The sequence below is a fragment of the Onychostruthus taczanowskii genome, unplaced genomic scaffold (genome assembly GCF_017590055.1).
Source record: "Onychostruthus taczanowskii isolate IOZ18803 unplaced genomic scaffold, ASM1759005v1 scaffold61, whole genome shotgun sequence".
NCBI classification, from domain to species: Eukaryota; Metazoa; Chordata; class Aves; order Passeriformes; family Passeridae; genus Onychostruthus; species Onychostruthus taczanowskii.
This window is the reverse complement of record NW_024503790.1, coordinates 3,279,976-3,291,136: the sequence shown is the minus strand read 5'-3', so window position 1 is coordinate 3,291,136 and position 11,161 is coordinate 3,279,976. Positions and strand designations below refer to the sequence as shown.

Sequence of the window (11,161 nt, the reverse complement as noted above, 5' to 3'; positions counted from 1 at the left end):
CCTCCTCACCTCTCATCCCAGTTTGTTTGTTTACAGCTCGCTCCTGGAGTTCTAGGAAGTCTCTTCCCAAACCAGATAAAAGCAGTTTTGCAGAGTACTCACACCCACAGCAGACACCAGCCAAAAAGCTCTGGCCTCAAGTGCACCACATTCCTCCTTCCTCTGCTTTCCTCCTTCCTCCACAGACCTGGCCCAGGGGATTTGAATGGGCACTGGGCTCAGGGGGCTGAAAATTCCAGGGCTGGACTGTTCCCCAGTCTGGGCTGAGGCAGAGCCATGCCTCATTTTGCAGGAGCTGCTGTTAGAAGCCAGGTTACTTTTGCAGTCACAGATCCTGGAAGAGCCCAGCACACTGGTATTACCCATAAAGAATAGTTTTTTCCAAAAATGTCCTTGACCTGAGGCACTCAGCCCTGTGCAACTCCCACCACCCCCAGCTGCCCTTGGCAGCAAATTGTTAATTGACAAAGGGCTGGGAAGAAAAATAAATAAAGATCCTCCCATGTCCCAGTGGGGCAGAGCAGGTGGGGTCAGGTAAGGCCACACACACCAGTGCTCCATGCAGCACCTGGGTCACAAGTTCCACCCCAATCCCATCCCACTACAGCCTCTATCCATGGCACAGTCCCTTAGAGCTGGGGACATCAAAGTCAGCCCAAGCTGCTCCCAGCCCGTGCTCAGGGCACTGAGCTCTCCCTGCAGCTCCACAGGCAGCGGGGACAGCACGGGGCAGGAGGCAGCAGTCCCAGTCACAGACAGGGTGGGCTGTGACAGTAAGTCAGCCCAAGCTGCTCCCAGCCCGTGCTCAGGGCACTGAGCTCTCCCTGCAGCTCCACAGGCAGCGGGGACAGCACGGGGCAGGAGGCAGCAGTCCCAGAGCACAGACAGGGTGGGCTGTGACACCGCAGCACCGAGCAGCTCTTTGTCACTCAGGGGGACAGGGACTCCCCTTCCCTCCCCTCTCCTTGACCAGCAGGACACCCAGAGCCATGGGTCAGCCACAGTGCCAGAACCACAGCACGGGCCCTTCCCCAAACGCAGGGGACAGTGAAGTTCTGCTCGGGGCACTGTGGATCACTGACACCCAGAGCTCTCTGAGAGCCAGGCAGGCTGTGGGAGGAGGTCTGACCAGCGTGGTGCAATGCCCCTGGCTGTGTCAGCCTTAGGCTAGGAAAACATCCAAACCAGCACAGTGTTTACCATAGATATTTATTACAAAACACCAAAAATACAAACTCAACATACAAAACATTATCAAAACTGTCCCCACTGTAGCATCTACCTGCCCAGGGCCTCTGCAGCACCCAGGGCTCCTGCAACCACCCGAGGTCCCACATGAACAAACCCAGGCTGAGCATCCTGAGGATTCAAGTGTAATCACACTCAAATCTTCTCTTCAAATGCTGTTTCTTCTTCCTCAGTTTCCCTGAGCCCATGATACTGTAGTTGTAATCGGATGTGACGTAGGGAATCTCTCCCTCAATTCCTTGCTGCAAAATGGAAAAATTAAACGAGAAACAACTTTAAGAACTTGCACCTTCAGCACAGGGGGAAGCACATCCCTCCCCAGGCTGACAGAGCTGATGGCGGGAAGGACTCAGCAATCACCAAACCCCACTTTGGCATCTGAAACATGAGCACAACATTCTGTTCTCCCAAGGTTTCTGTGCTTAAGGACAATTTCACAGAGAGATAACCATCTGTTGATGCCCAGGCATCTCCCAGCACGCATCAGCCTCAGGAATAAGAAAATGGAAAACCTGCCAGACAGCTGCAGCTCAGCCAACTCCCACCCCTCCTGTGAGCTCCTACCTGGTCCACAAGCACACAGTTAGGGATGGCAATGTTCCCAAGGAGCAGGCAATTCACTACTCTCAGATTTGCTGGAGGCACTGGTGTCAGGATGTGGTAAAGCTTCTTCTCCATATCAACTCCTCGGACAATTCCTGAAAAAAAAAAAACCACATGCAAAGCTCAGCCACTAAGTATCCCTGCTCACTATCACATCCCTACATGATTGAGCACCAAAGTCCAAACTGGAACATTAACAGTCACAAGGAAACTGAGACAACTACCGTAATTTTGCAAAAGCTACATGGGACGTGCTTTCGAGAACGTGAACTGGAAAGTGAGTCACTGTGGAGTTCTGAGAGAAGCTCTGAGTGGCATCATTCAAGGACATTCCCCACAGCTCTTACCACCTGTTAACCAAAGTCCAAGGACTGCCTCTAACAGCAGAACAGCACAGAATACGCCACACTCATCCCACTCCTCCAGCTGGTTTTAAAAGGTAATTCCATCACTATGCAACCTGTCTGCCTAAACACGGCAGGTGAGAGCAGAGCTCCAGGCGTGCTCACCGAAGCCCAGGCAGTCGCAGATTGGTGTCTGTGTCAGCAGGACTGGCCCTTCGGTCTGGCACCGCACTTCCTCCGGAATGCAGCAGAGCCCGACCCAGCTGGCGTTCACTGCGTACATGATGTTGCTGGGAGCAACATCTGTGTGAATAACCCTGAGTGCAACAGCATTAAAAGGTACCTGAGGTGGGAAAGAGAAAAGTGCTCATCAGCTCCACATGGATTGAGTTTGAGTTCTGAGATAAGACCCTGCACACTCCCCACCACACCTACACACAGGCACTATGGCAGGGCACACAAAGCAGCTTGTGCACCAACACCTGCACATGCAGGACACACAGCACACACGTGCCACACCAGCACCTTGACAGAAGCTTGGCTTCCAGACATCCTGAATACAGTCACTCTGTAGATCAGAGTGTTTGTCCCTCTTCTGAGGGACAAATGTGCAGTAGGAACAGAACTGCCCATCACTTCAGGTTGGGCTCTGTGCACATTCCCTGGCAAACCACCCCAAAACGCTCCTTTACCTGATATGGCACCAGGCTGTGCAGCGGGAGCACTGCCCCAATGTCTGGGCTCTGCAGGTGCCCCAGGTATCCCAGGATGGACATGTCACGCAGGATGCCACTGTGCACTCGCCTGAAAGAACAACCCCATGTCAAGGACGACGTGTGGCTCTGTTCAGCCCAGGGACCTCACAGAGCACTCAACATCCTACTTACACTTCACCTGCCACCCCTGCCCGAGGGAATTCTGGGTGGACATACAGCAGCTTGTGCTGTGGAGCTGACACATCCTCCCCTTCAGGGTACTTCCAGCTATCCATGCTGTCCACTCCCAGCTGCTTGCACTTGGATTGCTGCTTGCCCTTGGTGTGCAGCCCGGCGCTGAAGTGGACGTGCTCAGGTGTCAGCGGGGGCATGGCCTTCCAGTCACACATGTCCATCTGAACAATGTGGCTGGGTGACAACAGCCGGATGATATCGATGAGGAGCAGCAGCCCTTCACCTTCAGGAGCACAGGAAACACACAACTGCTGCTACTACTGCGACAGGTGGCACAGCAGCATTAGCTCAGGGTGGACATGCTGTGAATTTTTGTTCCACGTGGTTCTGTGACGCTGTTACCTCCCTCCCACACCTCTCCAGAGCAGATTGACCCCATTTACCTTTCACCCAGCCCATGGTGTTGATGACTAGAGGCACTTCCTTCTTGTAGTAGCTGAACACGTATTTCACAACATCAAGGTACCTCTCTGTGTCGTGCTCACAGCTGGTCTGGCCATAATACACCATCTTACTGGGCATCTGCTGGTGAGTGAAGGGGGGACCTGGCAAAGAGAGCACCGAACATCCAGTGCCTTCCCCAGGTCACACCAAAACATTCCTGTCCCTGACCACCCACACGCCTCCTCTCCCGAAATAACCCACTCTTCCCACATGCCAATTGTCCTTGCACAGCCTGCCAGTAGGGGAAACTGGTCTGTCACTCGCAGGCTGGGAGCTTTGTTTGTTTCAGGTTAATATTTGGTGTGGGTTTTTGTTTGAAATTACTGCTTACACACTTGCAAATCTTTAAAGAACAAGTTTCTACGACAAAGTTTGTAAGACAAACTGGTTAAACAGCAAACCAGCCTGGGAATGTCCTTTTAGACACTAACCCAGATCTGGAAGACTACAAACAAAGTGTTTTTCATGCTCATCACAGCAGCCCCAATCTGTGCAGATCCACTTTGGATTTCTCAAGTTAGTATTATCTACAGATACAGATTTTCCCAAGGAGACCTTTCACATCTGAAAGGCAGAACATCCCCTTTGATACACCTTAGCATGTACTACCACCTCTACAACATCGTGTTTCTTTAAAGCAGAACAGCTCCATGTTACTCAGGGAGCTTAAAAGCACCTACAAGAAAACTTGAACAGCCCATTCTCCCCAGGAAACTCTGACAGCTGTGGCAGCAGCTTCCCCTGAAGGAGAGCCTCTACCCAGAACAGCCTGTTCATTTCAGAAACGGAACAGGTCTCTGTAACCGCAGAAGCAGTGGAACACATACCCAGAACAGGCTCCGTGACGCTGCTCAGGGACACGCACCCGGGCGGAGTGAATTCTGTCTGGCCAATGTCACACTCCATGTACTCCACCACAGGAAGGCTGCAGGGAGACAGACTGAGTGTTAGCATCCACCAAAAGAACTACGCGACCTGAACATATCAGAAGAGCAATCAGATTTTGTTCCAGGTTGCAAAGCTGAAATTCATTAATCTCTCCTTCCCTCAACCACACTCATGGTGCATTTCTAGCTATTGCAACTCTCTTACCAAGCCCAAACTGCTTGGTGCCCAATGTGCTCACACACTCCAAGGCAGCAATTTAACAGTATTTCAATGGAAATGTTCAGGAGGCAACTTTTCTGAAATCACTCAAGACAAGAATATCTGTTTTTCTGAATTATTGTGTTTAAAAGCTATGCACCTTTGAGTTCTGATGGCTCTTCTGAGAGACCTGTCAAACATTTATTTTTTTCCTTTTCCTAAACTTCACATAGCACATAAAGGCTTGCAGAACATGGAAAGACTCACCGGTTCAGTAACAGATTAATTAGGTATCTGTTGAATGTTGACTTCCCAGTGTTTTTTGGGCCACACACCAGCACCACAGGGACACCTTCATCTTCCGCTAGAAAGAAAAGCCGAGTGTGAACTGGACTGATGCTGGCATCACCGACCCACCCTAGGCAATGCCTAAGCCCTAGATGCACATTCTTCATAAAGAAAAATCCGACCCTCAATCAGCTTGTGCACTTCTTTAGCTCATGAATGCCTCACGAATTTTCTTTTTTTTCAGGCTACCAAAGCCACCACACGGCCAAAGGCTTGCACTCACCACAGCAGGCCTGGATCAGCTCCTCCAGCGCCAGGCACGTGGTCTCCGACAACAGCAGCCCGCGGTCGGGGCTGCACTTCACGATGCCCACGGACGCCAGGACCGCGTCCTCTGGCGTGAAGTTAGACTGCTCCTTTTTCTAGGCGAGAGGGCGAGCACTCAGCACGGGCTGTGTGAGGCCACGGCCTGGCGCTGACAGGGCGGCCGCCGCTGGCTCTGCACGGGCGGCGCGGGGACGGCACAGGCAGCGGCAGGCACCGCGCCGCCTCACCTGGGGCTCGAAAAACCGCGACAGCGGCGGGTGGCTCAGCAGGAACCGCGTCACCGGCGTGTCCAGGTGCTCCAGCAGCACCACGGCGCAGTCGGGAGAGAACCGTGCCATCACCTTCACCCGCGCCGCTGAAAGAGCCAAGTGCCGCCATCACCCTCAGCCCCGCGCCCGCCCGCGAAATGGCACCACCCGCTGCGCAGCGCCCCGCGCACAAAATGGCCGCTCCCCGCACCGCCCGTGAAATGGCGCCCGCCCGCGCCCCGGTCCCGTCCCGCACTCACGGCGGAGGACCCGGTGCGAGCGCATGGCGGCGCGGGCGGCGGCGCGCAGCTGGCGGAGGGCGGCGGCGGGCGGGCGGGCGCCGGGCAGCGCCTCCAGGCTGAGCGCGCAGTGCGTGGCCGGCGAGAACACCGGCAGTCCCGAGTGGTGGGAGGCCACGGCGAAGCCCAGCAGGCGGACGGCACCATAGAGGCAGCGCAGGCGGCACTTGCCGGTGAAGGTCAGCGCCTGCAGGACAGAGCGGGCGGTCAGGCGGTGCGCGGCGCGGCGCGGCCGGCGCGCTGTGGGCGCTGCTCACCTGCCGCGGCTCCAGCAGCAGCACGGCCGAGCCCTCCGCCGCCTCCACGGCCACCAGCCCCGGCTCAGCCGGCGGCACCATCCCGATGCGAGTGAAGGAGGCGGCGAACTCCCGCCAGGCTGCCTCTGCCCGGCTCGCGCGGGTCGGGGCACGGGCCGAAGCCCGGCGGGGGCGGCTGCGCCGCGCGGGCATGACCGCCGAGCCTCCTCCGCCTCCCGGGGCCGCCCCTCGGCCGGCCCCGCCCCGCCCGGTGCCAGGCCCCGCCCGCCGCCGCCTCCCCGTTAAGAGCCGCCCGCCCGCGCGGTGTGGGGCCGCCCCACTATGCTGCCGCCCGCGCTGCTCCGCCTGTGCCTCTGCGCGGCCGCCGCCGCCGCCTCTTCGTTCACCCTCCGCGGCGATCACCGCCTGGCCGGGCTGTTCCCGCTGCACACCGAGGCGCACCGGGACGAGGCCAGCCGGCTCGTCCGCGGCTGCGACGAGTGAGTGCCCGCGCTGCCCGTGCCCCCAAGGCGCTCCGTCCTTCCTAACGAGCACTCTCGATTCCATAGAGCCGCCTTCAAGAGCCACGGCTTCTGCCTGTCCCAAGCCCTGCGCTTCGCTGTGGAGGAGATCAACAACTCCACCACGCTGCTCCCTAATGTCACCCTGGGCTACGAAATCTATGATACCTGCTCTGAGACTACCAACTTCCACGCCACGCTGTGTGCCCTTGCTCAAAAGGGCAGGCAGGATGTCCAGGTGCTCCCCAGTTTCCAACACTATGAACCCCAGGCTGTGGCTGTCATTGGCCCTGACAGCACCCAGCTGGCCCTCACCACAGCCGCTGTTCTCAGCCTCTTTCTTGTACCACAGGTAAGTGCAGCTTCTACGGCTGATGAAAACCAGGGATCCCAAGGAGTGATGGTTTCAGGGAGGGTGGGCTCACACCTGAGGTGCCTGGTAGAGCTGGAAATGCAGCCCCTCTGTGTGTGCTGTCACAGGATCTTCTTTCTCAGGCAGTCAGTGGGCTGTCTTACCATCCATCACAGCTTTCTCCTGCTTCAGCACACTTGGCACTAGGTCCACTGGCTGCCCAGCTCCAAGTCTTCCCAGGACAGGCTGCCTGTGCCATTAGCTCTCAGGGGTGCAGCTGCCTGGGCCAGCGCAACCCCCTTTCCCCTGGCTCTTGTTGTAGATCAGCTACGAAGCCTCCACGGAGCTGCTGAGCCTGAAGCGGCTGTACCCCTCTTTCCTGCGCACCATCCCCAGCGACAGGCAGCAGGTGAAGGCCATCTTCTTGCTGCTGCAGCACTTTGGCTGGACCTGGGTGGCACTGCTGGGCAGCGACAACATCTATGGCAGAGCAGGCCTGGATGCCCTGCAGGAGCTGCTGACCGCAAGCAACGCGTGCGTGGCCTACCGAGGCACCATCCCCGCCAACTCGGACGCCAGCAACCCGGAGCTTCACAACCTGGTCCAAATCCTCACAGATGTCAAGGTCAATGTCACTGTTGTGTTCTCCAGCAGAGGAAGCGTTCTGCCGTTCTTCGAGGTGGTGGTCCAGAGGAATGTCACGGGCATGGTGTGGGTGGCCTCTGAAGACTGGTCGTTGGCTCAAACTATCTGGCAGGTTCCTGGCATCCAGACCATCGGTTCGGTGTTGGGGATGGCAGTAGAGAAGCCAGAGCCCACGATGCTGGAACGCTTTGAAGCTTGGAGGATGTGGGAGGAAGGTGCTGTGGCTGAGTGTGCCAGCAGTGCAGAGGCAGGCAGGGAATCCGTGGGGAATGCACGGCTGGACTGCACCCAGCGCTGCACCGGCTGCCGTGCGCTCGCCACTGTCCCCGACATGTACGACGCTCAAGGCTCCTTCAGCGTGTACTCGGCCGTGTATGCTGTGGCCCATGGCCTCCATGACCTGCTGGGCTGTGCCTCGGGGGCCTGCAGCAAAGGCACTGTCTATCCCTGGCAGGTAAGAGCAACCTCGTGGAAGAAGATCCATGAGGATCCTATTTTTCCATTGTGCCCAAAGGTTTCCTGTCTTTCTCAAAGGCTCAAATCCCAGCGGAAGACCCCTGTGGGCTTCAGCTGCCCCTCACAGTCAGAGCAGCCAAGACCTAGACCTAGACTCCATCCTAGGTCACTTGTTCCTCTTCCACCAGGCCCTCACTGAATGGGATTTCCTGCAGATGTTGAGGGGCTTGAAAGCAGCTGCAGGACAGAGGAAGCATCCTCCAGCACATCTCCCTCCAGTGGCAGGAGTCGTGCCACTGGAAGGGCTCCTCTCTTACTCTTCTGTTTTACAGCTCTTACAAAAGATTAGGCAAGTAAACTTCACGCTGTACAAGAGCCGAATCTCTTTCGATGCCCATGGGGACATTCAAAAAGGCTATGACATTGTCATGTGGAAGTGGCTGGGCCCAAATTGGGCTTCTGATGTGATAGGAACCTTCCGTGTGAACCCTGACAGGCTCAGCATCAACCCAGGAAAAATCCTGTGGCACACAGAAGATGGCCAGGTACTGTTCTGCACCCAGGTCTTTATTGCTCACTTCTGGGCTGACTGCATCCCAATGTCACCAGTTCTGGGGTGTTTCCTCATAGCAGGGCAAAACTGAGGGCTGAGGCAGTATGGGGGGGTGCCAGAGTGCTGCTGCTTGCCAGCCTGACCCTGTCTGTGCTCCTGGCAGGCTCCCAGCTCAGTGTGCTCTGAGGCCTGTGAGCCAGGAGAGATGCGGCTGCAGCAGAGCCGCCACAAATGCTGCTTCAGCTGTGTGGTCTGCCCACCAGGAACCTTCCTGAACACATCGGGTCAGTACACCACAGGGCTTGCTCCTGCCCTTTCCTCCCCTGCCCACATCCTACCACCTGCTCCTGTCTCACCATTCCCAGCCTCTCACCTCCTGTGGTCAGTGAAACCTCTGAGCTGACCTGAAAGCAGTGGGTCCTGTTTGCTTACCAGTGGGTATGCAAAGCCCATGCCCCGTGCTTTCCGGGGAGTACTGCCCACAGGTGAGCCCACCTGGGCAAACAGAGCCCTTTTGCCTGTGGCCAGGGAATGGGGATGTCCGGCCCGGTAGCTGTTCCCTGCACCGCATCCTCTGCCATGGAAATTCAACCTAGTGGTTGCCTTTGTGCCCCAGATGGCACACGGGGCTTCCGTACTACGTGATCATCAGCACCTGGCATATGGAAATGTCTCCTGCCACAGAATCACCAGCCACAACAACAAACCCCTTCCTGGCAGCTAGTGCCTCAACACCCTTGGCCTGTGGAGTGGGCAGGGGCAGCTCTGGGGACAGTGGGAGCAGAAAGCCCCCCTACATGGTACTGTCCCATTGAACAGCAGCTGCTGCAGATCCTTCCCAGGTTATTGCTTGATGCATGGGCCCCTTCCCACCTACAGCCTCCATGGCCCTGAGCCTCACACAGCTGAGCCCCTGCCTCAGCCCAGGCCAGGGATTTGGGAGAGTCCACGGGGCCAATTTTAGGTAGGGGGGGTCTTTTGGGAAAAGAGCCCTCTCTGCTACCCCAAGCCTGGGAACACCTGCAGGTGCAATGGGAGAGCAGAGCCCAGGGAGCTGCGGGCCGGGCCCTGCACCGTGGCAGAGCTCTTACCGGGTTCGAGGTGTGTGAGGTGTCCGTGTCCTCCACAGACCCTTTTGACTGCCAGGCCTGTGGCTTGGATGAGTGGGCCCCAGCAGGGAGCGAGGTCTGCTTCAACCGCACCATCGAGTTCCTGTCCTGGTCCGAGCCCCTCTCCTGGGTGCTGCTGGCCTTGGCTGTTCTTCTCATGCTGCTCATAGCGGCGCTGGCTGTCCTGTTCGCCCTCAATGCCTCCACACCTGTGGTCAAGTCCGCGGGCGGGAAGACGTGTTTCCTCATGCTGGGCTCCCTGGCCTGCACCTGCAGCAGCCTCTTCTGCTATTTCGGGGAGCCCTCGCAGGCGGCGTGCCTGCTGCGGGTGCCGCTCTTCGCCATCAGCTTCACCGTGTTCCTCTCGTGCGTGGCGACCCGCTCCTTCCAGATCCTCTGCATCTTCAAGCTGAACGCGCGCTGCCCTGCGCTCTACGAGGCCTGGATGCGGCGCCACGGGCCGGCGCTGTTCGTGGCCGCCAGCACGGCGGTGCAAGTGGCGCTGTGCGTGGTCACCGAGGCCGTCAGCCCCTCGGTGCCGCGCCGGGAGTACGGAGTGTGGGACGAGAGGGTGGTGCTGGAGTGCGCCCAGAGCGGCGCGGCCGACGCCGCCATCGCCTACACGGTGCTGCTCAGCGTCGGCTGCTTCGCGCTCAGCTACGCGGGCACCGACCTGCCCGCCGCCTACAACGAGGCCAAGAGCCTGACCGTGAGCCTGCTGCTACACATGGGCTGCTCGGCCGCCGTGCTCTGCTCGCAGGGCGCGCTGCGCGGCCGGGCCGATACGGCGGCGCGGGTGCTCGGCACGCTGGGCACGCTCGCAGCACTGCTGGGCGGGTACTTCGTGCCGCGGGCCTTCGTCATCCTGCTGCGGCCGCACCAAAACACGGCCGAACACTTCCAGATGGCCATCCAGGAGTACACGCGCCGCCTGGCCGCCGCCTGAGCCGCGGGGTTCGACCCGCACCGCGCCTACCCCGCCACGGGACCGACCCTCGGCCCCGGCCCGCCCCGGCCGCTCACAGCGTCACTGCCGGCGCGCGCTGACGCCACGTCCGGCGGTGGCGGATGCCGGCAGGCTCTGGTGCGCGGCCATGGCGGCGGCGGCGGCGCACAGCGTGCGGGTGCTGCGGGAGCTGAACCGGCAGCGCGCAGCCGGGCAGTTCTGCGACGCCACGCTCGGCGTGGGCGGCCGCGAGTTCCGCGCGCACTGGCCGGTGCTCGCCAGCTGCTCCCGCTTCTTCCGCGCCTGCGGCCCCGGCGGGCCCGTGGCGCTGCCCGACGGCCTCGCCGACACCTTCCAGCTGCTGCTCGACTTCTTCTACACGGGGCGCCTGGCGCTCACGGCGCACAACCGCGCCCGCCTGCTGGCGGCCGCCGAGCAGCTCGGCGTGCCCGACGCCGTGGCGCTGTGCCGCGCCTTCCGCCCGCGGCCCCGCCGCGCCGCCGCCG

The 11,161-nt window shown here is 59.0% G+C and overlaps 2 protein-coding genes across 3 annotated transcripts in view; one reads left to right on the top strand and one right to left on the bottom strand.

The window, feature by feature from the left end:
• Positions 1-1,195: 1,195 nt before the first annotated feature.
• NOL9 (nucleolar protein 9) lies at positions 1,196-6,286 on the bottom strand. Its single transcript, XM_041419837.1, has 12 exons — positions 6,127-6,286; positions 5,799-6,089; positions 5,518-5,645; positions 5,247-5,385; positions 4,943-5,039; positions 4,417-4,514; positions 3,529-3,690; positions 3,083-3,368; positions 2,888-2,999; positions 2,361-2,538; positions 1,813-1,946; positions 1,196-1,490 (listed from the first exon to the last, which is right to left on the bottom strand). Exons 1-12 carry the CDS (start codon positions 6,284-6,286, stop codon positions 1,368-1,370), a joined length of 1,908 nt encoding a protein of 635 aa, XP_041275771.1. The 3' UTR covers positions 1,196-1,367.
• A 47-nt stretch (positions 6,287-6,333) lies between these two features.
• The window catches only part of ZBTB48 (zinc finger and BTB domain containing 48), a 9,916-nt gene continuing 5,088 nt past the window's right edge, over positions 6,334-11,161 (top strand). The window contains exons 1-3 of one of the 2 annotated variants that reach the window (XR_005953790.1): positions 6,334-6,573; positions 6,643-6,946; positions 7,269-8,045. Coding sequence is in view for 1 of the 2 variants with exons in the window: in XM_041419803.1 (XP_041275737.1) it covers positions 6,416-6,573; positions 6,643-6,946; positions 7,269-8,045 (1,239 nt within the window). In the remaining variant the exon portion in view is untranslated. The remainder of the gene's footprint in view (positions 6,574-6,642; positions 6,947-7,268; positions 8,046-11,161) is intronic. The other variant, XM_041419803.1, reaches the window with a different exon arrangement.